The sequence below is a fragment of the Lonchura striata genome, chromosome 21, assembly GCF_050655825.1.
Source record: "Lonchura striata isolate lonStrDom1 chromosome 21, ASM5065582v1, whole genome shotgun sequence".
In the NCBI taxonomy this organism is placed as follows: Eukaryota; Metazoa; Chordata; class Aves; order Passeriformes; family Estrildidae; genus Lonchura; species Lonchura striata.
Genome location: NC_140723.1, coordinates 1400779 through 1426514, shown reverse-complemented (window position 1 = coordinate 1426514; position 25736 = coordinate 1400779). Strand labels below are relative to the sequence as shown.

General features: G+C 44.3%; 1 protein-coding gene across 11 annotated transcripts; it reads left to right on the top strand.

Annotated features, from left to right (window-relative positions):
• The first annotated feature begins 1727 nt into the window (after positions 1 to 1727).
• On the top strand, positions 1728 to 25417 carry CTNNBIP1 (catenin beta interacting protein 1). 11 transcript variants are annotated; one of them, XM_085558695.1, is made up of 8 exons: positions 1728 to 1823; positions 2587 to 2690; positions 3317 to 3502; positions 9269 to 9461; positions 14198 to 14287; positions 17249 to 17369; positions 17846 to 17936; positions 23183 to 25417. In XM_085558695.1, exons 6-8 carry the CDS (start codon positions 17274 to 17276, stop codon positions 23239 to 23241), a joined length of 246 nt encoding a protein of 81 aa, XP_085414821.1. In that variant the 5' UTR covers positions 1728 to 1823; positions 2587 to 2690; positions 3317 to 3502; positions 9269 to 9461; positions 14198 to 14287; positions 17249 to 17273; the 3' UTR covers positions 23242 to 25417. The 11 variants fall into 11 exon arrangements, with proteins under 11 accessions (XP_085414821.1, XP_085414820.1, XP_085414823.1 ...); XM_085558697.1 differs by lacking the exons at positions 1728 to 1823; positions 2587 to 2690; positions 3317 to 3502 and adding exons at positions 3591 to 3727; positions 10497 to 10579; XM_085558691.1 differs by lacking the exons at positions 1728 to 1823; positions 2587 to 2690; positions 3317 to 3502 and adding an exon at positions 3640 to 3727 and having other exon boundaries at positions 23214 to 25417.
• The last annotated feature ends 319 nt before the right edge of the window (positions 25418 to 25736 follow it).

Sequence of the window (25736 nt, the reverse complement as noted above, 5' to 3'; positions counted from 1 at the left end):
GATGAGACTGAGATCAGTACCAGTATTGCAAGATTCAGTGTGTTGGATCAGACTTCTCTTCTCAGAAGCTGTGAAGGGTCAGAAATCAGAGCTCTGCCCAGAGACTGGCTGTCCTGCAGAATGCCCTGACCATAAATGTGATTTAACAAGGAAGCTGCTGCTGATGTGAAGCTATTCATGTGTTGACCCTCACAGAGAGTTAAGTAACCTCTTGAAATAGATTGATTTCAGGCATAGTAAGTTAATTGGTGTGTTGTGCTAAATATTTTGCTAAATAATCCTGGGATGTACCTCTACCACCATTTCAAATGTTTCTGCAGGGCTGGGAAAAAAAGTAAATTATTTATTATAATAATGATTTCCTCAAATAAAAACTGGTAACAAAAGAACAACTGCTAAATGAAAGCATGGGTTTGTGTTTAACAAACAAGCTTGTGATGTGTGAGTCCCATCCCCAGTTCAGTGTTGGACCCAGGCAGATCACTCATTCTGTACACATCTTTCTTTTCTGGAGTAAAATACAGATTGTGATCCTTAAATACCGAGTGCTGTGAAGTTGTTATTGATCATACATTGCTTTGAAGATTAAAAGTGCTTTGTTTTTTGTTTATCATTTTACTTCTGAAATAAGAACTGTAAAGTACAGTAGCTTTAAACACATCAGCAAAGTTCCCAGAGTCCTTTTTTGGCCGTATATAACCTCCTTTTTTAATCTTCTTTCTCTATAGAGTGAATTCAGTGATTGTACTGATCTGAAAGAAAAAGTGTTAGAAAATTGAAGCTTCAAATATTCTGCCTCTCTTTCTTCTATCTTTGTCTCCTTGTGTTATTTCCCTTCTTTGATCTTGAATGGGAAAATAGCAAGTTACCTTAGTGTTGAAGAAATATTACAAGATTTCTTAAGAGATCCCTTAGTTTCTCATGCTACTTTGCCTGTAAAAGTCAAGTTCATTTTGATAGAGAGCTCTGTGTTGAGGACAGTCTATGGCCAGGCAGTTCAGGCTGTATCATTAGTGGCTGAAATGGGATGGATACATGATTTTGATGGATTTGAATTATCAGATTAATTCTGACATATAAAAGATTAACAAAAGAAAAAGAGATTCCAAACTAAAAACTAGCCCTTCATTGGGTACCACACACATCTTGGAGAGAAAGAGTTTTCATTATTGTTGTGTGTGGTTGAATCATGGATAATGAAAGCAGGGATTGTGTGTGCACATGCTGCTGGAAGTCCTTAATGAGAGGGGGAAGCCAACAAGTACAGAGGGACTTGGAGGGTGGAAGCAGTTGTGCTGTGAAGGAATCCTAAATGAATTTCAGAGCTGATTAGGAAAGAAATGGAGATCAGGAAGCACAGGGTGAATTGAGAAAATTTTTCTAAGTCAAGCAGGGATTTGGAAGAAAAGGTTTAGTGAAGTTTTGGCTTCCTAGAATAAACAGCAGCCTTATTAAACGAGATTAGAAGCTGATGAAAAATCCATTTAATCTGATAGATTTCTGTTAAATAATATCAAGTCTTTATACAATGCTTGTAAAAATGTTAGACTTAACTTTTAGATAATTAAACTTCTAACATTCCCTTGCTGAGGGTTAGGTCAAGCAGCGTGATGATTGGGAAGGTAATGGATTTGATGACATGCAGTTCTAGGTTCTGTGTGCTTTGGGAAGCTCCGTGCATTCCCATGAGACATGAACAATATTTTACTCTATCTCTTGCAGAGCTAGCATAGGTGAGAGGCCTCTTGAGCATCCATCATGTCTAATGATGATACAAGTGACTGATGGCAAGACGTCACCTTGCTTGATAGCTAAACATCTCGGTAAGCTTGAAGGGAATAAACTAAGGTGGGATAGGAGCTCAGTTTTAAGACAATAAATCTAAACTTTTCCTAGGCTAGAGGAAGCCTTGTGTTATGTCTCCCTGCTAAAACCCTTCCTAAATAAATGCAGGATGTTAAATTGATGATGTGTAAGATTGCATTGCACCGCTGTACAGTCAGCCAGCTGAATTAGAGCTAGACAGTACTTAGTCATAAAATGGTGTTGTGCCCATAATGTTATCAGTAAGGAAATTCATACTATTGCAAGAATGCAAATGATGGCTTAATTATATGCTCCCACTAGCATAAGATGCTTTTAGATCTTTCCCTCAGACTCATGTACTGTGCTAATTAACAGTAATCCAACTGGAGGATCCCTGTGCAATGCTTCTGCATATTTTTTTCAGCTTATGCTGGAGCTCTTATGTTCTTTTCTTAAATAATTAATAATCATTACTGCCTGCTGTGCTGTGGGTATGTGCCAGTGATCTCAGATCCCAGCACATTTGCACCATTCCTGTTCCTGTCAGAGGCTTGGGTTTGCTCTTTGCAGAGGCTTTCATGTTAAGCCCTTCATTAGCTGGCAGCAGGGTTTGGATTTCAGTGGCATTGGACTTTGATGTCATTAAGTATCAAGCTGTTAAAGGAAGTGCCACCTATTTCATTACTGTGACTATCTTTATGCAATTAAGTTAAATACCGAGTGGAAAACAGATGCATTTTACTAAGTAACACTTGGTTCACAAAGCATTTTCATCTCCAGGAATTTTGTACTTACCTTGCTGGCCTCACCAATGCACCCTGTAAGGAAGCGGGATTGCTGTTAACCTAGTGGGAAACCATAACACAGATAAGTGATGGAGCAGGGTGAGGAGCCTTTGGTGGGTTGTCTTCTTTGGCTTTTAGTTTTAATTAATTCGTCTGTGTGTTCACTAGGCTTTTACTGTTCTTCAGTCAGTGTAGGTGAAGCATTACTTTATTTTTGAGTGCTTCAATGACCAAATGACCACTTTTTCTAGTTGGAGGGTGGCATTTTCCGCATTGGCTGAATTACTTTGTTTTCGAGCGCTTCAATGACCAAATGGCCACTTAGTCTAGTTGGAGGTTGGCATTTTCCATACTGGCTGAATTACTTTATTTTTGAGTGCTTCAATGACCAAATGACCACTTTTTCTAGTTGGAGGTTGCCATTTTCCTCATTGGCTGAATTACTTTGTTTTCGAGTGCTTCAATGACCAAATGACCACTTTTTCTAGTTGGAGGTTGGCATTTTCTGTACTGGCTGAATTACTTTATTTTTGAGTGCTTCAATGACCAAATGGCCACTTTTTCTAGTTGGAGGTTGGCATTTTCCGCATTGGCTGAATTACTTTGGTTTTGAGCGCTTCAATGACCAAATTACCACTTTTTCTAGTTGGAGGTTGGCATTTTCTGTACTGGCTGAATTACTTTATTTTTGAGTGCTTCAATGACCAAATGACCACTTTTTCTAGTTGGAGGTTGGCATTTTCCGCATTGGCTGAATTGGCTCAGGCTGTACTGGATGTCGCAGTGTCTTTAACTTTCTTAGCGCAGTGTTACCGAGCCGCGGCCCGCGCCGTGCTGCGATGGATGTCGGGCGGCCCGGGCCGGCCCGCGGGAGCCGCGGGAGCCCGGCTCCTCCGGAGGACGTTTCCCAGGTGAGTGCGTGCCGGGCTGTCCCGGCGGAGAGGCTCCGGCGCCCCGCGGGCGCGCCCCTTCCCCGGCGCCGCCCGCCCCTTCCCCGGCGCGGCCCTGCCCCGCTGCCCGCCCCTTCCTCCCGGCCGGCTCTCGGTGCTGCCTGCGGCGCCGCCGCTGCCCTGGGCGCCGGGACGCGGCGGGTCCCTCCCCCGGAGCCGCCCAGGCACCTCCCTCGGGCCGCCGCGGTGAGTCACGACGGAGGAGGAGGAGGCGGCGGCGGCTCCGCTCGGCTCCGCTCCGCTGCTCTCGCCCGCCCGTGCCGAGCGCGCCCCGCCGCCGCCCGAGCCGCCGGAGCGCCGGGGCCGCCGGCCCCGCACCAGGTGAGCGCGGTGCCCTTTGTGCGCGGCCGCGAACAAAGGCTCCGGGCCGGGCTGCTCCGGGCCGGGCTGCTCCGGGCCGGGCTGCTCGGGGCCGGGCTGCTCGGGGCCGGGCTGCTCCGGGCCGGGCTGCTCCGGGCCGGGCCTCCCCGCTCCGCGCTCCGCGGTGCCGCCCGGCCCCGGGCAGGCCCTGCCCCGCGGCCAGGTGCGGGAGGTGCCTTTTCCGTTTTCTGCCGTCACCCCGCGTCACGAGGCGCCCCGCTCCCCGTGTCCCACCCGCGCTGCCGTGGCAGCCGGGGGCGCTCCGGGAGCTGCCGCGGGGCGCTGGGCCCGGAGGGGCGGCAGGTGCCGCCGAGCGCCGGGGCCGCGCGCGGGCAGCCCCGGTGCCCGCGATGCTCTCGGCAGCCCGGCCCTCGCCTGCGAAACGCCTCCCGGACTGCGTTTAGTAAAGGGCTTTCCCCGGGGGAATCCTACAGTGGCTAAAAATCGGGTTTCTAGAGCCTCCGAGGGTAACTTTCAGTTTACATGGACAGTATTTGTTGGCACACGTTAGTTTTTTACCTGTTGGGAAGATACTGAGAGAGGGACAGCATCACCCTCCGGATCAGAATGTATCAGAGACAGATGAGACGTGATCCTCGTTTCTGCTCAACATCCAGGTCTGCTTCATCCGGGCAGGTTTGCCTCACAGGCTCGGGTTTGCTTTCTCTTCAGGAAGATAATGTTTTGCTCTGTTGTAGATCATCTTTTATTTGTCCACTCCTCATCTTGGCATGTTGAACAGGATGAGCTTTGATGCTGTGTGAGATGAGCGTGAGACATTCTGCAGATGTGAGGATTTAAAAAAAAACAAAACACCAAACTCTGGCAGACTTTGGAGGCAAGTTAGGTGTGCTAGTTCACAGTCTTCATCTAAGCTGGCTCCAGTATGGTGAGAGGCATCATTAGCAAAAATTTAAGAACATATTTTTCAATACGTTTACAAAATCATACTATATTTATATTTTTGGCTGCTGAACTCACAGGCTTTCAATTTCTTTTGGCCTTGGTTATTTTTGGAGTTCATGTGTGATGTGAAATAGCCTGCTAAAGGAGAACCTCCATGTAAATGGTGAAAAAATGAGGCTAAACATGTACTTCAGTGGGGTTTATTCTGAAAGTACAGGCATTCAAGGTGAGGGTGCATACAGAAAGCTACGTATTACTCTTTTAAAAATAGAGACTGGTTTTCCTACCAAACTACAAGCTACTTTTGCCTTGACAAACAGATAATCTGGAAAATGGTGACAGGTGTACTTCAGATATGTTTCTGTTGCTTCACTTTGCCCTTAGTTGAAACAGCATCCTCAGTTATTGTATCTTTGGCATCCTGGGAGAAACAAGCAGCTCCCTCAGTGTAATTTAGAGTTGTTGGGGATCTCTGTGCTGTCCTAGTTGATGTGGTACATAGAAATAATAAATCTATGAAGAAATGTGTAGGACTGAACATATGCAGGAGCAAAGGCCATTTTGAAAAAACTTAATTAGCAAGGGGCTGGACCCAAATCTGCTTTAAAGCAGTTTTCTCTTTTAGTTCATTGTAAGCCTTGCAACAAGTTATGGAAAAGTTACACAGGGCAGAAAGGTGCTTTCAGGATTCTTCTTGACATCCAGGTGGGAGTGCAGTGAAATGTTCAGCAGGGGAACCATCTCCCAGGCTGGCAGGAGCCCTGTGCCAATCCCTGTGCCATCAGCAGAGCTGGGGCTGCCCTGGCAGGGAGGGAGCCTCTGTCCCTCTCTGAACAAATCAGTTACTGCTTGTGTCACGGGACAGAACATCCTGTGGAATCTTTGGAAAACAAGTTCTGAATCCCAGTTTTATGGGAAATCTGTGGCTCTATCACTTTCTGCTCCCCTCCGTCCTTTTCCCCATCCAGGGTTTGAGAGCGCTTCACTTTGCGAGAGGAGAGAGACGTTTCCAAAATAATTTGTGTTGTTTTCTAAACAAAACCAAAAGTGAACAGATATAAAACCTAGATTTTGTAATTACTAACAATGACTGTGATATGTATCTGCTGCCAAAAATTAAAAATCATCCTGCAGCTGCATATGGGCAAACAGAGCTAACACCTAAAAGTGCCTGATGTGGTTAAACTGTTCAAGGTTGATGCTTTGCCTCGGAAACAGCTTGTCAGAAATAGATCTATTTTATATGTGTTTAATATAAGTTTTTCCTCTCCAAAATGTTTGTCATCTGTAACCAACACAAACATTTATGTTTTTTACCAAGTATTTCACTTTCTAAGTTGGTTGTTGACTACAAAGCACCCTCCTGAGCATCTGACCTAGTTTGAAGCATCAAACATCCACCCAAGTGCTGTGCACAGAAAGGCAATAGGCTTTTGGAGGCTGCTGTTGGGGATGCCGGGAGAAACTTGCAGGAGAATTTTTTCCATAAAAAAAGGATTTGTTATCAGAAATATTTCTATACACACACAGGCCAAACTGTACTTTTTACTGCAAGCTGTCATCAGATTGGATTTCCTGCTGAAGTGCAGCAAGGACAGAGGCAGCTGTTCCAGCTGCACCACAGCATTGGGAGTATTGTGCAGAAGTGATTGGGAAAATTGCAATCCTGGCAAATGTGCCAAATGTTTATGTTCTGGGCTAAAGCTATTGTGTGACTGACTAGTCCCAGTTTTGATGGTGGTGTGCACCCAAGATATAAATTATTGGAACAAAAACACTGACTGGATTGTCACTACATCCAGTGTTGGTAATTTAATGATCTTGCTTCTAAGTACGAGGGAGAAATGATACGTAAATAAGTTTGAAATGTGCTGAAAACTTTTCACCAAGTAACTTCATTTAGGGAAAATCCCAAACCACTTTGTTCAGTGTTACATCTCTGAGAATGGGGGACTCTTACAGATCTTTTTCCCTTTGAAGAGCTGTGCTCTGTCCATGAGCTTCCATTGGCATGAGAGTGCAGAGGGAGCAAAACTAGAGGTGAGAAGAAATCAGAGATCAGCAAATTAACCAAAACCCATTAGTTAGTACTAGAATGAGAACACTCTCCTGACTCTCAGATTTCTTTTCAGCCTTAGTTGAGGAAGCATTATATAACAAATGCTAGAAAAAGTGAGGAAAGCTCATTCTTGTTTCTGCTCACTGCTGGTGATCTGACAGAATTTTACAGAGCTTCTGTATGGTTTAAATGTCAGTCTGAATTCAGAAAGTGGAGTCATACTTCTTGCTTTTCAGTAAATGCATCCAAGGTTTTAACAAGTATCAAATCTGCCAAGCCTATTTCTGTTTTCAAAAATAAGATAGATATAATCATTAATGCTATTTAAATGCAAACAGCCTAAAATATTTTAAAAACCCGAATAATTTCAACTTCTTGCACTATTTGAATTCCTGTGACTGACTAAATGAGCTACTGATTGGGGAACAGAGGCGGAGTCAGTACATTTGTACAACCATTCCACTTGTTTCAGGATGTTCTGTTTTATTCCATGCAAATACACCAAGAATTTATTTGATTTTTCACCAAGTCCATTTTCTCTGTGTTATGAGGGCAGCTAAAAAATATGGAAACAACTTAGGTAATCAACTCTGTTTATGACCATGACCAAGCTTAGAAACCTTCTGACTCAGTCCATCCTTCCATAAAATTAGTTGACTACTTCACATGAAGGTGGAGATGTTTAATTAAAGTGTAATTGTTTTGCCTCTGAACTCATCCAGGTCCTGATTCAATGCACAGTGAAGTCAGTGAGGAGCTTTTAATTAATTTCCTTGAGCTTTAAATAAGTACACATGGACGTGCATCCTTAAAGGAAATGTGACCTAAATTTTTACAGCAGAATGGCTGTAAAGGAGGAATATAAATCCTGAAACAGCTTGAGGTGAACTACTGAAGGAAGGCTTTTTGTAGAACTGAGGAGGGGATAGTGCAGCTGCAGGGATCTCTGGTGCCTGGTGCCATTTTAATGTTATTTCAATGGTGTTACCTGACTTTGAGTGTGTTGGATCTTATGTGGAAAACTGGAAATTTCTTTGTGCCTTGGCAGCTTGCTCAGTTGGTCAGGGGAGGCAATATCAGACTTCAAGATAAACATAGTTAACTGAATGTTTATGCAAAACCAATCAGCAATAACACTTATATTATAATTAACTTCAAGAGCTGATGCCAAATTGAGAAAAATAGGAGCATTCACATGTTCTTAGCTGCCTTTTTCAGGAATGTCTGTAGATGCCAAATAATACTCGTTGGTTTATGTGGAATTCATGAAAGGTTTTGCTTAACTTCAGAGGTTAGAAACAGCAGGTTTTGCTAAACAGAACTTTTTATTGCTGAAATCTTGGTCAACAGCTACAATGAACTTGGTAAAATAAGCCTTTCACAATTCACATCAAGCTGCAACCATTCTCTTGCTGTTTCACTGTCAAGAGTCTTAGTTCACGAACTTTTACAAAATACATTTTAATCTTTAAATAAAGCACTTTGTGTGAAACAGCACATGTGAGGCACTACAGTTTTGGCCCCTTGTTTTTCATGTATTCATTTCTTTGCTCTTGGAAGCTGCAGCTTTGGATGTAACTGCAATCAGCTCCTTCCTTTTGTTGAGCAGCTAACCATAATAGAGGTGTATCTAATTGTGCTTATGGTTTGGCAGAAATCTGGCTGCTCTTCAGTCATTCTCTTTGCCCATTCTGCCTTAAAGTCCTGCTCCTGCAGTGATCTGGGATCTTGCAGTGGTTTTAACTTGTGTGAGAATCAGCCACTCTCGAGCTTTGTTGTGAATGGTCTCTGGGCTAACTCCTGTTGTTACTGTTGTTACGTATTGCAGGTTGATTAATCTAAATTAATATTTTTACATGTGGTTGCCTTTAACATCCGTGTGTTTTGTCTGGCCTGTGACTGTTCCTTTGTGCCCAGGAATTGCTCAGTCCCAGGAGCGATGGGGACTCGCTGGGACCCTCAGCCCCTGCAGTCCCTGGGTTCTTTCTCTCCAGCCCCGTGTATTTGTTCAGTGCTGAAGGGACTCTCCAGCTGCCAGACCACTGACCTGCAGCTTTATGTCACAGCTCACAGAATTAAGGTAGCATTCAGAATTGTGGCTAGGCAGGAAGGAAGTGGCTTCCATTTTCCTGAGAAATACGAAGTCTCTTGAAGGCAAGATTTCCTTCCTTGCAATCCCACTTGGCCAAAACACAGGGAAAGCAAAATGTCTGTGGTAAAATTGGTGTGTAATTAGGAATTTGTTTTAAACTAGTGAATGTTAAAAGTCAACTGACAAGGACTTTTTTCCTTACTCCCTCCTCTGTCCATCAGATATTTTTGCAGCACAGTCTTGTTTCACAGTCTTGTTTGGTGACCTAAGAAAGGAACAAAAATCCTTTTCTTGTGCTTTTTGTTTCTAGTAAGTCCTTCAGAGAAGAGAGAAGCTGGCATGCTTGGCATACTCTACTGAGACCAACCTATGGAACACTATCTAGGAAAAGTCTCGTGGATTATTATTTGATGAAGGTCTTAGGAGCAAAAGTCTCTTGCCCATGTTATCCAGGAACCTTGCTGCTGCTCGTGGATCACTGAGGAGGCAGAGTTTGTGTTCTGGTTAGTACCACAGACGTGATCAAGGCATGTGGCCACAGTAGATAAAGAGCCATTAATTCTTAGTTCAACTCACAGCAAGAGCTATTAATAATAGATCTCTTTAAATGGTTTTGAAAATTAAGCCTTGATTCAGAACTGAAACCTCTTCTTTGCTTTTTTTTGTTGTTCAGAGCGTCCATGGGGAAAGCAGCACAGAAATTTGGTTCTTTTTTTCCTAAAGAGGCAAGATAACTAGGAGACATAAGGGCTGTGTTTATCACATTTTACAGCAGATTTTATTGATGTATGAGGCCAGAACACTATTTCATGTTGCTGTCCAATGGTTACACAATTTTGGTAATAAAGAACTATTAATCTGAGAGTTTCTGGTCCTAACTATGTACTTTGATACACTCTTGCAAAATACTAAAATGCTAAATAGTCACCAACCTAATAACAGCTCACATTTTAATTGCTTTTAAAAAAATCTAGTTAGCCATAATCTTTCTTCTGTAACAGATTTATAGGCATTTGCAGTGTGAAATGTCTGTGACCTGTCAATAATGATGTTCAGATGTCAGTAAAGATTACAGGGCAGCACATTGAGAGCTCTCATTAATACCTGGCTGGCTGTAGATCCTGTGTTGATGGGTACCAGAGAAATGCTTATAAATATATCTATAAAATACTTAGAGATATGTGCACACACAGTGGAGAGGAAGCCTTTCTGTGCCACCACGTGTGCTCTCTGCCATTTCAGGTTAAATGCACCCAGCATTTCTGTGTGCTTGGACTGGGAGAAGTTGGTCACTCCAGCACAGGGAGTTTGACTCAGAAATGGCACTGAAATTTTCTCCAGAAATGTTCTGTTTCTGAAATAAAATATTTACAGATAGATCCTTACAAGGCTTGGCTGTACTGTTCTATTTTAATGATGGATGCTGAACACTTTTTAGCACTAATTCTTCAGTGGGTTACCTAGTAATTAAATCGTTGGCTATCTGTTATTAGAGCCTAATTTCCTGCCTAGAAGATTTGTAGGTTTGTTTTAAATAGGAGAAGAGGTGCCTGAGCCTCAGTGAAGGATGCCCCTGGTTGGGAGGAGAGCAGCAGTGTCCATCCAGCTGTTGGTGACCATTGTGAGTAAAGTACTGCAGCATTCTGCTGGAGCTGTCTCTTGGACTAGGATGCAATAATTTGTGTGTAAACTGCTCTTTATAAAGTGGTGTCACTTCTTAAAGAATTTTTGACACATTCAACTTTGAAGTGTGAATACCTTTGTGAAATGAAAGGCTTTTTTTCAGGTTTTGTTGCTGTTACTACGTTTAATTTCAGAGGCTTCAAGTTGACTGACATGAACTACCTAAAACCCTGTGCTGCCTCTTTTAGCTGTATGAGATGTGAGAGGTGTCTTGTCCTTGAGGGAACAGGGGGAAATCATCTGGTTTGTGTGTGCCTGAAGGTCAGGAGACAATTTTAATTTCATTAAAGTGATGACTATGCTAGTAGGATTTTTAAAATTTACTTTTTAGGTCAGCTTGAGCATTGATGTAAGAACTGTTTTGGTATATCGGGAAGCTCTATGGAATGCACTTCATTGCTATTTTTGAAGCCCATTTTGAAGCTCTGAAAGGTGTTCCAGCACTGGGGAGAAAAACCCCTGCTTGTGTTCATAAATGTTTCATGAATAAATGGCAGTGTTTGGGGCTGTTTCCTGTCCTCCTTCAAGAAGGAGACTGTAGTGTTTCGTTAAAAATTTAAATCTGACATTTAAGAGATGTGAACCTACCACATTTGAGAGTTCCAGCAGTAAATTGAACTAAATCTGACACTGGGTTCAGATTCTGAAGTCAGCTAAAAGGTAGCACTGAACATAGAAACGAAGACAAAAAAAACCCATATTAAATATTTCAGTTCATACTGTTCACCTATAAATAGGTAGCTGTTATGAATTCTTCATTGTATCCCTCTGGAGATGGGAATTAATCCAGTCTCCAGCTGCCTGTGACTGAAGGTCACGAGTCAGAATGAATTAGAGGGAAATTTGTAGCAGGGTTTTTGCAGACTCTGGTTCCTGACTTCAGGTTTCTGGCTCCAGCTTGGAAGGTTTTTAGGGCTCTAACTGTTCTCTGAAAAATGTCATTTGAAAATTAGCAAGGCTTAAGTGAGGGGCAGCATCCCCTTGCACTTCCAAGCTTCCCAGTGTGACCGTGCTCAGGCACTGAAGTGCTCCGTGGTGGGGCTGTGGAGGGGAATGGCTTAACCTTGGCTAATGGTAGCAGAGATATCAGAGAGTCAAAGGGACCCTTCCTGCTGCTCTGAACTCCACTTGTGTGGAGCAAAGGGAACCTGCAGTGCTTGGGTTTATTCACCTGAACTCCTTAACTGGGCTTTACAATCCTTTCCCATTAATTGAGGGTTTTCACTGCCTTGAACAGAACCAGTCAGATTCAACAAAAAAATAAATTGTAGCTGAACTAACTCCTGTTGGGTTTCTTTTGGCTATAACTGGAAATGCTACAAGATATTAAAGAGGTAGTCAGCTGTGACTTAGGCTTTAAAGAACTTGCCAGATGGCTGCTCTAAGTACCCTAAATTATTAAGACTAAATATGTAAAATACTACATTTTCCAACAGCTTACTGCCTTTTTATTTTCTGCCCCCTTAATTTAGGCTGTGCAGATTCCTCAGTTGCATTTTGTGTTTTCCCATACCAGTAAAATGTTGTCATTAGGAATTTCAGCATTACAGAGGACTACAGTGTTAGGGGGAATATGAAATTTGAAGGAACAAAAGCTCATGTTGCTTTCTCATTGCATTTAATAAGCATGGCTTTAAAACTGAATGGGATGCTTAAGTAATTTCATTTATGCAAAATTTACAAAGATGCATTTTTAAGCATGTCTCTTTTTCTGTTGAGATGTGAAATGTTTGTTTATTTAAAAATATGGTAGGAGGGGAGTCAGAAGAATTTAAGAGTTCTTAATTATGAACTGATCTGTGGCTTTGTCCAGCAGAAAGTCCCTTCCAGGTTTTGAATTCATACCAGTGTAGGTGGAAGTGAAGGAAATAGAGCTACAAATCTTTAATTTTCAGTTGCTGTGTGTCGGAATCTTCTTCTGAAGGCGTTCAGTCAAAACAGTTCTTGCTGGTGAAGCTTGAGTTTCCTGAGGAGCTGTTTCCATCTGTTGGTAAAACAGACAAGTTAAACTGAGACTGAGTACAGATTTCTCCTGTCTACATTTTTTTGAAGTGAAACCCCAATAGCCGATGTTCTAAACCTAGTTAGGAAAAAAGAATAAAAGGGAAGGCTAAGTGCAGTTACAGTATTTTTTTCATTATGTACTGTTGTGTCTGGGGTTGGTGATTAAAGAGAAAGCCACTGTGGTCTTTTAATTCATTTTTGGGAAGAAATATATTTTATTTTCATTAGAGTTTTCAGAACAAGTAACAGTGAGGAGATGTGAGGAAGCTAGTGGGAAAATTAGAAGTATTTAGCTATTACATTACTTGGGTAATGCCCTTGCACAGTAGCCCAGGTGTGTTTAGGTGTAGAAGTACCTCCAGCTGCTCATTCCAAAGCCATGCCTGGCTTCCTCTGATCTCTGACTTCCTGCCTTGCCAGAGCTGCAGCTCCAATCCCCAGGGTCAGTGGGAAGGTGCTGCTCGTGCTTGGTGTGCCAGGGCAGGGCTGCACAGCTTTCCCCAGCCCAGCACAGGCTGTGGAAGGAGACAGATGGGCATGTCAGGCGTTCCTGGCTCTGCCCAGTCCACATGTTGGGCCTTGCTGAGCTGAAGGAATTCCTGGGATCCTCACCCAGCCCACTGCAGGCAGCGTGGGGAGGGAGGTGCTGGACTGCAGGACAGCTTTCTGTGCTGCTGGGGAAGGGGAGGGAGTGTTGGCAAACTCAGATTATTGCTTTGGCAAAGCTGGGCTGGCAGTGTTGGCTGTAATATATAGATCTTTGTTGTTTATTATTCTGTCATGTGAATCATCTTAAAAATAAATGAAAACTAAATTTCATTGCCTGTGCCTGGCAAACTAGGGAGAATTAGGTGACCCAGTTATGTCCATTTGCAGTGTGTTGGGTGCAGCAGGACAAGCTTGAAGCATTTAGTCTTTTAACAGAGTTTAGTGAAGAATTCAGGCATTTCTGACTAACACTGCAGCTTTTGAAATGCGGGGTCAGTCTTTTTTGTGAGAAAGGAATGGAAAACTGGGGAGTAGATCCAGGTTTAGCTGCCAGAGGTAAGCACAGGCAGCCCAAATATTCCTGTTGGCTCTGCACATCTGCCTCACCCTTACCTGGAGAGACCAGTTCCAGATCTGATAGTGCATTCTCTATGGCTTCACCAGCTTTGGCCTCTCTTCCTGCAGTGCCAGGCATCCAGGACGCCATTCCCAGAAATTCAGCTGAGATCCCATTAGTTCTTTGAGGCCAGGATGTATCAGTTGGGTTTTGTGCTGAAAGCTCCCTCAAGAATGCAAAGCTTGAATGCAATTCATCCTCAAGTGATTGGAAATGTCACTGGTATGGTCAGGGTGGAAATCTTGCAGCTGAAGAACAGCTTGATTTTTAAAAACTTTAAACATAAGAAGGTTCTTAAGTTTACAACTCCAGACAATGGTGCATTTTTTTGAATTTTACCTAGAATATGTTCTGGAGCAGACTGGGAGTGAAGGTGTGTTGAATTAAGGATCTTTCTGGGGTTCAGCTGGGTATGTTCTGTAATTCTTTGCTCATTTGTTTTCACAGGGCAGTTCCCTCCTACATTTTTCCCAGCTTCAGTCTCTGATCAGAACTGCACACGTGGATTATCTGATCTCCTGTGGTTTCTAGAAGCAGGTACGTTAGCACAGAAATCTGGTGTTTTGTTGGTTGGGGATGGGGCAGTGACCACTCATCCATGAGCCAGAAAGATTTGTGGGGGCAGGGAAATGCTGCTTAAAGAGCATTTCATAATGTCTAGCATATTAATGTAGCTTTCTGGAGAGAACAACCTTGGTAAGTATTTTGAAAAGATTTTTCAGTCCTTCATTTGCAAATGTGGATCATGCTGTCTGCTGGGCATGGAGCAGCTTTGTATGTGGGTTTGGAAATTCTCTCATGTAGCATATGCTGGGTGATGTTGTCATCCTAAACTGTGTCTTCTGAAAGCTTTATGTAACAAGAAAACAGAGATATGTGCACATTTTCATGCTGGGGTCTGACCTTTATCCTTCCACTTCGATGTCATCGAGTAGGAAGAGCTGTGGTGGCAGGGTAGTTGTGTGGTGCAGGGAGAGCAAAGTGCTGTTGCTCTGAAAGTTTAATTTTACCTCTCTGTACATATTTTTTGAGCCATATTGAGTGCTTTTTTCCCCCATGCTGCTTCCTAATTACGTGAAGCATTCACTGAATGGGCTTTAGGATTTTTATCCTTCCTGTTAAATAGGTGACTTCATGACAAACCCATCTTGGCTGAAGGTTACTTCAGAAGAGCCAGGCTTAGATAGGAATTCCCATCACCCCTTTTTAAATTCTTGAAATTAATAGTAATGGTGGAAAACAATGAATAGTAACCAAACCAGGAAGTATGTGATGTGCAGAGCAGTGCTGAAGTGGGGTCATCCTTATTGGCTTGGGGGCAGCCGTGGCATTTTCTTGGTGCTTGTGGATGGTGCCACCTACTGATATCCCATCCACTTTGTTTCATTTTTAAACAATAGATGTCTTCCTGCATTTCAGCAGCTTCCCTTTTCAAGTACAATATTTTTTGAAATGTATTTACAATACTAAGAACCAGTCCCTACCTTTCAGACTGACTGGATTTCTTGATCAATGTTTATTGTTTTATCAGTCTCTGGACGTGTATAACTTAATGTCTCTTGCTGACTATCTTATTTTGCTCATTGCTTTACTATTGACATCCCTTGTTAGCACTCAGTAAATTGCACTGTGGAGAATATACCTAGCATAATCCAGTTTACTTACTTGAGTTGACACTAGGCAAAATTATGGGATTGTTTATTCCCCCTTCAGAGAGCTGTTTGCTGGTTGTATAAAAAGCCTCAACAGTCATCACCTTGCACATGTACAGGCTGCAGGTTTCCAAGCAGAGCCATCTATAGCAAATCAACTCTTCCCACTGAAACAAGGAGGACTGGTGATGGATCTTTCTCACTTTTTACTGCTGTTATCTCCATGCTCAGTAATGTGGGTGGCAAAGCCTGTCCCAGCAGCTGCTGCTGAAGTTTGCATTACTTCTGACTCACTCAGGAGGGCCTCTGTGTAATTTTAAACGGTTTCCACACCCAGATTACTTTCCCTTAAAAGTAATAATGGAAATGAAGTGAGAGGAGAGGTTGGTAATGACTGCAGGACAGCATTACTGGGAAAACTGTGTTTGAACCTGCTGGGATACTGCCTTCCCTATGCAAGCCTTGTGTAGTGTGTTCCCTTCATTACTGAGGTTCAGGAAATCACATTTATAGGCTGGTGCAGGACCAGACCCAGTTCTGGAGTGGAAAGCTGTTGAAGACCTGTTTTGGAGCCACTTCTCTGAGGTGTGTGTGATGCAGGAGTGGCTGGGTCACACCTCCATCCACTCATGGGAGCATGGAATGGTTTGGGTGGGAAGGGACCTCAGAACCCTTCCAGTGCCACCCCTGCCCTGGCAGGGACACCTCCCACTGTCCCAGGTGCTCCAAACCCCAGTGTCCAGCCTTGGGCACTGCCAGGGATCCAGGGGCAGCCACAGCTGCTCTGGGCACCTGTGCCAGGGCCTCACAGGGAAGAATTTCTTCCCAATATCCCACCTAAACCCACTCTCCATAAGTGTGAAGCCTTTCCCCTTGTGCTGTCACTCCTGTCTCTCTCCATCTCCCTTGTGGGGTCCCTTCAGGGGTTGCATTTCTTCTCCACCCAGTGCTGCTCAGGTTTGGGTCTGTTTGTGGTGCTGCTGGAATTGTGTGTTCTTTGAAGCACCGTTATTTTTTACATTTCAGGTTAAGGTTTTTACTATTTTTGACTAAATAAACATGGTTCAGGATGATTTTTAAGAGTAGCTGAAGAGAATGCCTGAATGTTGTTTTGTTTTTTGTCGTGGTAAACACCCTGTTGTGGAACTTAAATAATTACCAGATACTCATATTATAGTGTAATCATGCTTTGTGCTATAGAATTTGGATGGCACAGTCTGTTTATTCCGTAACATAATTATTTTTATTTAAATAAGAAGCAAAAACTCACCTTTTAAATGATACTCCTTCCCTGATCCTCTTAGTTATGCTTTGTCTCCAAAATAATTTAATAAATTTTAATAACTTTTACAGTAATGTAGTGGCCTTTTCATATGATATATAAAGGAAAAAAGAAAAAGAGGGGAAAGACTTAAGAGTTTAGGTTTCACACAGCTTTTGTTTAGCCATTGTGGGCTTGATGGCTGTGCATTCTGCATCCTGTTTTCATTCTGCTTGTGCTTATTTATGGAAAAACCCCCAAGCCACGGACTTTTCTGTCAGGCTGGTTCTTTCATCTAGTTCTTAGAATTCTTTTTCTACTCATGCAGTAATGTAACCACAGATAATGAGCTGTGGATGTGAACAGGAGCCTCTGTGAATGTTTCAGTTGCATTTGTAGGCCCAGTTTAGCTGCTGACATTTTTAAGGGTTTCTCTGGGGAAGGATGTGATTCCTCCCTCTCCCAGGATATTCAGTGATCTACCCACTGGTGAAAAACAGGTATTTTGCAAATGAAACTTTTCCTCCATTTCCTGTGAGACCCCATTGGCTGTTCTAGTTTGTTTTGCTGATTTTGTATCTGCAGGAAATCAGGAGCTGGCAGGAGGGGAATGAACCGTGAGGGCGTCCCCGGAAAGAGTCCGGAGGAGATGTACATTCAGCAGAAAGTGAGGGTGCTGCTCATGCTCAGGAAGATGGGATCAAACGTAAGATGCACTTTGTAGCCCACCCTTTGTGGGTTTTCAGGAAACTTTGGACTAACTGGGGTAGTGCTTGTTGAGATGGGCAGGTGATGGTCTGGCTTTAATGCTGATTTGTTTGAGCCATCCTGGATTTAACCGTTATCACTTGAACACAACTGATTTTTACTTATATGTTATCAGGCTTGTGATGCCTGGAACTACCATATATAGATAAATTATTTCAAGTTCTCCATTACTGGCAAAGGAGCCGAGCAAAGCAGTTGCTTTAAGGTGGCACTGAACCTGCCCGTGAGTTCCTGATGTCCCATTTGGCTGCTGTGTCCCTGCTGGCCCTCGAGGTGCACAAGTCAGGGGTGGGGCAGGTGGTGAGGAGCAGAGCAGAGGTGCTGTGGTGCCCGTCCCTGGGAGCTGGGGTGGCTTCTGCTTTGCTGAGTGCTCGGGTGTCACCTCTGTCACCTCTGTCACCTCTGTGCCCACAGCTGACGGCCAGCGAGGAGGAGTTCCTGCGCACGTACGCGGGAGTGGTGAACAGCCAGCTGAGCCAGCTGCCCCAGCACTCCATCGACCAGGGTGAGTGCCCCCTGTGCCCTCCCAGTGTCCTCCAGTGTCCCCCAGTGCCCCCTGTGCCCCCCAGTGCTTCCCCCAGTGCCCCCTGTGCTGCCCAGTGCCCCCAGTGCCCCCTGTACCCCCCTGTGCCCCCCAGTGCTGCCCAGTGCCTCCTGTACCCTCCAGTGCTGCCCAGTGCCCTCCCAGTGCCCTCCCAGTGCTGCCCAGTGCCCCCAGTGCCCTCCCTCTGCCCTGGAGTTGCTTGCCCTGGGCCAGCAGCCTCAGAAAACAGCACCTGCAGGCTCCTGGATGTCCAGAATCGTTTGCCACCTGCTGAAACCCATCCTGCAGGCCGGGATATGCTGATTTTGTTAATTCTTTGCAGAAGTCTTGGTAAACAATTGTGTGGAGCTGCTCTGAGCCCACTAATCTCTTCTGAACCTGAACGTTTCTTACTGGATTCCTCTCCCTCCCCTGCACAGCCCTTGTGCCAGATCACGTTCATGAAGTGCAGTTTGGAATTGAAGGAACATTGTGAGACTCGTGCCAGAAAGATCTGAGCAGAAATTTAGTATAGATCTGAGGCATGTAGAAATCCATTACAAACACAACCTGCACAAACTTGCTGTCCTCATTCCTTGCATAGCTGGGGGCTGATGGAAGTGGATATGCTTGAAGAATTCTGAGCCAGAATACACAGCTTTTCTGCCAGTCTAAAGTGAGAATTTTCTGTTTCTTGTAAAAAACTGAGGTAGACACATTCAGTTAAGAGAGACTTAGCTGCAGTTGGCATTTTTCAGCATGATCCTTAAAAGTTACATTTTTCCCAGTGAAATCAATGCTGAATTACCTGCACTTTGGCTAAGAAAAGGTGATAAAATCAGAAGTCCTGCCAGGGGACAAATCTACCATCTGTAGGAACAGATAGTGGTGCTGAAGCTGTAGTGTGCTCTACAGACAGGAGCTACTTATTGCTTCTTTATTGCTCAGGACTTTGATTTCCTTAGCAATCCCTCCAGGTTTCTGCCAGTCAGTGATGAAAATGCTCCTTGCTTGCTGCTGCCTGTGCCCTCTGCTGGGTCCTGGGGTCGGTGAAACAGGAAGGGCTGAGTATGGAATTCCTGAGTATGGGAATACCATGGCCTAGGTGTGGGATGTGCCACCCTAAGGGAGATCCCATCTCCACTAGATGGCATTGCCTGGTGCTGGAAAACTCCTGCAAGTCCACAGCTCGCTGTTCTGTTGCTCCGAGATTGCTTAAAGGAATTTTCTCCCCTACTTTTCTGTTTTCATTGAATCTCCTCTGGAGGATTTCTTTTTTCCTTTACGCAGCTCGTCTTACATGACAACAAAAAGAGGTGTTATTTAGGGAGTAACTTACACCAAGTTAGCACTTCAGTGGATTTCACAGCCTTTTGTTCCTCCTAGGACAGGGTGTCCCTGATGTATCTTTAGAGCCATTTTCCTCCAGCAGGCACAAAAGACACAAAGCTAACTTCACATCCCCATTTTGTCCCGAAAACCAGAATGAGTGGCTGCCTGAGCACTCTGAGAGCTTTGCCATGGACCTGCAGGTTTCTGTGTGTTCCTTAAAGTGCTGCAGGCTGGCTCCAGTTCCAGGAAGGTTGTTCTGGCTCGGGGGGTTTTCTTGACAAGAGTGTAGGGGATGGGATGTAGAGTTTTGAGCCGTGTCTCCCCTGCAGGAAGGGGTTTTTGCTGTCCCTGCTGAGTTCAGGCTTGTGCCAACCCTCCATGAGCCACTGCTAATACAATATCTCTGACATTTAAAGTTCCTCTTTGAGACTCTCTTTGTTGTCTAAGGATCCAGCAATGGAAGTTAATTTGGATAAGGCAGCATCTTAGAACATCTCTGTATTTTTTAATCAAGCCTGAAGGCTAAGACTCCCCTTCAGTTTATGCTTATTTTTATTGGAAGAGGAGATACGGTAATTGAGTCTAATATTAATGTAATTTTATTTTTCAATCATTGTTAACACCTGTATGAAAGTGCAAAATCCAGGGTGTTTTTCTTTACTCCAGGAGCTTTTTAGCTGACATCTGTGGAGTGTTTGTTGTTTGTTTTTATGGCTCCAAGAATAACCAAGGAGCCCTGAGGCATCTCAGATCAGCCAGTGTGTGTGCTGGAGAGGGGATGTAATCCTGAGCTGTTCTGGGCTGTTCACACGTTGGTCTTGCCTGCATTGCAGCAAGAGCTAACACAGCTCACCCTCGATGAAATCAGGCTTTCTCACATAGTTTTGAGTGCAAGCAAAATGCCTCTGGGGAAGTTCTGTGCCCAGAAGCATCTCCTGCACAAGCCCCATATTCCCTGTTGCCCAGCTCCTTGCATTTCCAGAGGGTGGGTGGCTCTGGGCTCTGGCAGCTCTGGAAATGGAAGCGGTGCAGGGAGGAAGCACGAGATGGGAATTGTGCTGAGACCTTGGTGATTGCAGCTCTGGTGTTCCTATAGCAACAGGATTGTCGTGCTGGCTCCTGGAGGAAGCTGGTCCATGGGGAGGGCAAGGCTGAGATGCAGACACGTGCCTGGCTGGGTGAGACTCTGCTGTTCTCTGGGTGCTGGGGCACCAAAACCACCCAGGCTGCTTGTGGGGCTCCAGGGGACCGTGCTCAGGGCTCTGCAGGTGCTGATGGAGAATGGAGATCGAGCTCTGCTCTGTGCACTTTTATTTTGTTGAACACAAGGCTTGTTTTAGTGTGCTGCTGCTCTCAGCAGTGCATGGTGTATTTTTAGAATGCCAGACTAAGATGATAATACTGGGAATTTCAGGGAAGAGTTAATGTTTAGAAGATTATTGCTGGAAGGTGGGTGAAGAATTGTATGTATGCAAAGATCTCGTGTGAAGTGAAGAATTTCTTTTTTTAAATTTGGCAGCCTTTAGAAATTCCCAGCAGGCTAAACCTTCTGACCTCTAAATGCTTTTGGGGCTTAATTAATTCTGCGGGTGACTACAAGCAAATCAGGTGTACATATCTATTTCTCATTCAAAGAGCACTTGGGAACACAGCTGTTAGAGGTGTCAGCATCTTCTCTGGTGTTGAGGTGGTGTGTTCCAATCCAGCCTGTACCTGCTGGGTTCATGTCTCTGTGCCCAGGTCCTTGCTGAGAACACTGAGCTCAGGGCACGCCTGCAGCCTTCCTGCCTTGCAGTAAAGTCATTTGACCTTCAGCTCATCTTGGCTTGCTAAGACTGAAGAATAAGTGGTGTAAAAGAACTCTAAATTCAGCAATTCAAACAGCTGCAACTGGAACATAATCTCAGCAGGATTATTTTGGAAGTTAGTGGGTAAGATTGTCACTATTGCTTTCTAAGATAGGACATAAACCCACCTGTTAATTATTGTTAATTTGTAGGAAGAATGAGGGTGAGGAAGCGGGAGGCAGATGCAGTGAGAGAAGTATCTGAATGTCCAAAGATTTGTGGCAATCAATGCTTTGCTCATAGAAGATGGGGGATATTTCACTGGGTATGTTGTACGTCTCTATTTCAGGGTAGAAATGTGTGCCCAGGAAAGGGACAGCTGTGGAGAGAGGTGCAGGTCAGGTAAAAGTGTGCCTTTGCCATTGTTCTGTACATTAATTGCTGGAAGTGAAGAGCCCAGTGAAGGATGTGCTCCAAGCAGATGTGGTTCACCATCCCATTGTCTCAGTCACAGGCTCTTGGCCATGTGCAGCTCAACTTTATAACCTGTGCTCTGCTTTTTACATTATTTTACTCGATGAGTAAGAAAACATCCGCTGTGGGAGCCAAGTGGGCCTGCAGGAGCAGCTCAGTGCTGGGGTCCCTGCTTTCCCCTGAGCAGACAGAAGGGCCAGCTCTGTTCCTGGGCAGTGTTTGTGTCTGTACAGGGCACTGGAGAGCTCCTTAATGAGCAGCCTCGTTAGCTGGGTTTCCTTTGGCTCTGGGTAGTTTGGGTTACAGGAAAGGGCTGGAACAAAACCTGCTTTTATGCTGAGAAACGTGGATGACCTTTTTCTGGACAAATGTCACCCAGGCTCTTTTGCTGGGAGACACCTCCAGATGTGGCCACGTGCCCTCAGTGGCCTCTGGGCAGTCGGGGCAGGCAGGGCATGGAGCTGTGGGGTTTTCTGGGATGCAGCCTCCTTTCCTGCCTGGGATTCAGGGAAGCCTGCAGGAATTTTGTTCCCATTGAGACACTGGAAAGAGGAGAGCCCAGGGAAGCAGTCAGCATCTGGGAAGGAATGCAGCTGATGCCGTGCTGGGTGAGTCTCTGTGCTTGCCAGGCAGCTCCAGCTGCTCCTGCACCTTGCAAGAGGCGTGGGGCACTGGTGGGGCACTGGTGGGGCACTGGTGGGGCACTGGTGCCAGAGCTGCTGCTGCAGCTGCCCCAGCCTCCTGCTGCTGCAGCGTGGGGCTCGCCCCCTCCAGCATCGAAGGCTTTGTCACAATCCTTGCAAGTGAAATCCTTGTTTTTCTTTAGGGGCTGCTGGTTCTTGCGTGTTTTAAAATCAACAAGGCAGCTTGTTAATTCCGAGCTGGATCCTGGTGCTATATATCATTTATGTTTTGATCAAGGAAGAAACAGTTTGTGCAGCAGATGAAAAGGGAGATGACTGCAGGGCTTCTGAATGCTGGCAAGAGGGTGCATCAGAGCAGTTTTTGATGTCGTTTTATATAAGATAAGGGCCCTACATATGAAAAACAAACTACTACTGCTTGGTCCTTAATATTTCCTCCTTTGAGTACCTATAACAAATAAATTGTGAGATTTATAAAAGTAAGTGTAGTTGCATTTCAGGAACATTGATTTAGCTTTTAAGAACATTAGCAGGGGGAATTTATAAGCATTTTGACCACTTTTCCTGCTATATTGCAACTGAGGAGTAGATTAGATACCTGAAGAAATGGAATTCATATAATGAGAACAGATTAGAGATTTTTATTAGTCCTCTTTTACCTTGTGTGCAGGTGTATGGGCAGAAGTTGCTTGGGGCACAAAACAGATTTGCTTGTTGATATGCTTCAGGTAAAACACTGGAGGAATTTGGCATGCTGATGTTCTGAGTTCAATTTGAACTTTGCAAAGGCCTGGAAGAAGATTCTGTGGAGCTGAGCAGTTACCTGAACTGGGACAGGCAGTGGTGGTGTTCTTGGCATTCCCTAGTTTGTCATTTGCTTTCCTGATGGTTGTGTGGATGTGTAGAATGATACTTTGGGTACTGCCTCTCTCCACTGCTCTTTAAAGGAAATAATTATGGCACAGATTTCCTGTATCCATTGTTGTTGCAGGTGCTGAGGATGTTGTGATGGCATTTTCCAGGTCAGAGACAGAAGACAGAAGACAGTAACTACAGGACACCTGAACAACACAGAACTGGAGAGGACAGTGAAACTCCTGAAGATAGAGGAGGATGGCTGAGCATTAATAAGTTCCTCTGCCCACCCTAATTGTTCCTTGGTATTCCTTCTCCTTTGTAATGTTGTTTCCCTTTGCCCAACCCTCAGAATGCATCTCACAGCCATCTATTCCTGTCAGATTTTGCAACTCAGCCGGGCTGTGTTCATTAAGGACAAACCTAAAGGTGTGGTTTTGGTTGGCTCAAAGGGACAGGCTGTGGTTGGATAAAGGAAGGCAATTTTTCAAACTTGACCAATGGAAACCTTTTATCTCACATTTTATTTTATATTTTAAACAAAGTCTCTTGACATCCTACTTCTAAAGAAGCTTTTTATGCTGTGGTGCTTATTTAGGTCAAACTTGTGAATTTGAAGAGGGTTTGATTTGGCTGCATAGAACTGGAAGCAACTTGTGATTGGGTGACAATGCAAAAGCTTTCCCTTCAGTTGGCTTGCAGGTATTTTGCTGACTCCAACGTTTTCATTGCAGGAAGCTGATGTTTTGGTGCATTGGTTATTTCTTTATACTTATTGACTTGGGGGGGAAAAGACAAATGTGCTTTGCAATATTTATTACATCTACACACATATAAACGCTTGCTTTTGGGGGGGTTGTTTTGGTTTTTTGATTGGCTTTGAAGTCATGGTTTGATTTCCTTTTGGCTGCAGTGTTTCTGATGCAATCAGTTTTTCCATACTCAGCTGCTCTCTGGCCTGGAGCACTTTTGGGAGCATGTGTCAAAGCAGATTTGGTTCAAGAAGTCCACCTGGCCAGGCTGGAGGCCGAGGATGGCCAGCCCTGGTGGGACGGGGGCTGTGCCCAAGCCTGGCACTCCTGGCTGCCCGGGGGCTTCTCTGCTTCCCAGAGGAGCTGGAGGTGCAATTCTTGCAGGAATTGCAAGAATGAGATCTAAGGCTGTGACACGAATTTGCCAAATTTGTATAGAGAATATGTGAACTTGTGTAAAATACTGCAGAGTTCCACTTTAACCCTTTGACTGCTGCACAAGAATAGCTGTCACATTAGGAACAATTAATGATCATTAACTTAAATCCAGCTTGCACTGGGCTTTAATAAACAGAAGTTTCTAGTCACTTGAAAAATTGTACATGGTTTCCCTCCTTGCAGCTGTTTGGTGATAGGGAAATTCTCTGGATCCTGGGATAACAGCATGTTCCTGAGGCACTGTTCCAGGAGGCAGCAGTGCTGCTCTAGGCTCTCCACCACTGAGTGTACAGGTGACACTCCTCAGCTTCACTCTCTGTGGCTGCAGGGCCTTAAAGCACACACAGACTTTGACAGACTGAAAAACCTGCAGTGGAATTCCCAAGGTGCACTGACTGCTCAGGAATCTGCACAAAGTCTCCAGCACTGCTGCCTAAAACCAAGCACTTCATTTTCTCTCATGTGTGCAGGTGGTTTTTACAAAACTTCTGGGTTTTGCTGTGGGTTGCACTGACTTCGAGATGTTTCAGAATCTATTAAAAGTGAACTCAATTTACCTGTTGTTGGTTCTTTTCCTATGGTTGTTAATTATTTACAGTGACAATTCTAGAATCTAACTGTGAGAACATGACCATTTTCATGGCCAGAAATTCTGCTGCCAGGATGCTGTTGTGGTCTCAAAATTGGGAAAAAGCTGGAGAGAAGCCATGGACTGTCTGCAAAAGGAAGAACAGACTTGTGAGCACAAGGAAGAAATTATCTTGAGCAAATAAATACTGTGTAATGAGAGCAATTGTACCTTTATTTATGAAAACACTCATTTTGATTCAGTTGCAGCTTTGTAAAGGTCTATGTGAAAGTAAATCTTCTACCCCTTTTTGTTGGGGCCAGATAAGAAATTTCTTTATTAAAATAAACAAGGAATGAGCCCAAAGAATTCTCTAGATTGTGACTTGGTTGCCTAAGGAGCACTTTAATGTGAATTTGGTGCAGAGGGGGGGTCCCTGTGACTCTGGCTGCTCTCTGGTGGCCTCCCAGTGCTGACATCCTCCCTGGCTATCCATGGCACTCCTCAGCAGCCAAGGCTTTTCAGAAGGAAAGTGAACTGTTTAAACTGTGGTTTAATCTTTTCACTAAAAAGGGAAGTTTTGGGGGGTGGGAAATAAAGTTTTTAATATCTACTCTTGTTTCATATTGATTTATTACACTGCTCAGCTGCCAAATGAAAAACACCAGGCTTCACCTTTGAGAAAGACACAGGACATCAGCATGGGGGACTTGTTTATTGTTTGTACAAATTTCTCTAGCTTTGCTGTTGTGCCTTTGCCTTCTCAAGTAAACCATTACTTATAAAACCAGGAAATAAATGTTTTAGAGGCCAGAGTTGAGCACAGGTCTAATTTGAAATACGTTTGTAACTAGAAAAGGCTTTGTAGTCCAATTATCAGCCATACAGTGCTTAAGGCACTCAGAAAAGGAGTGTAAAAGCTTTAGAGGCAT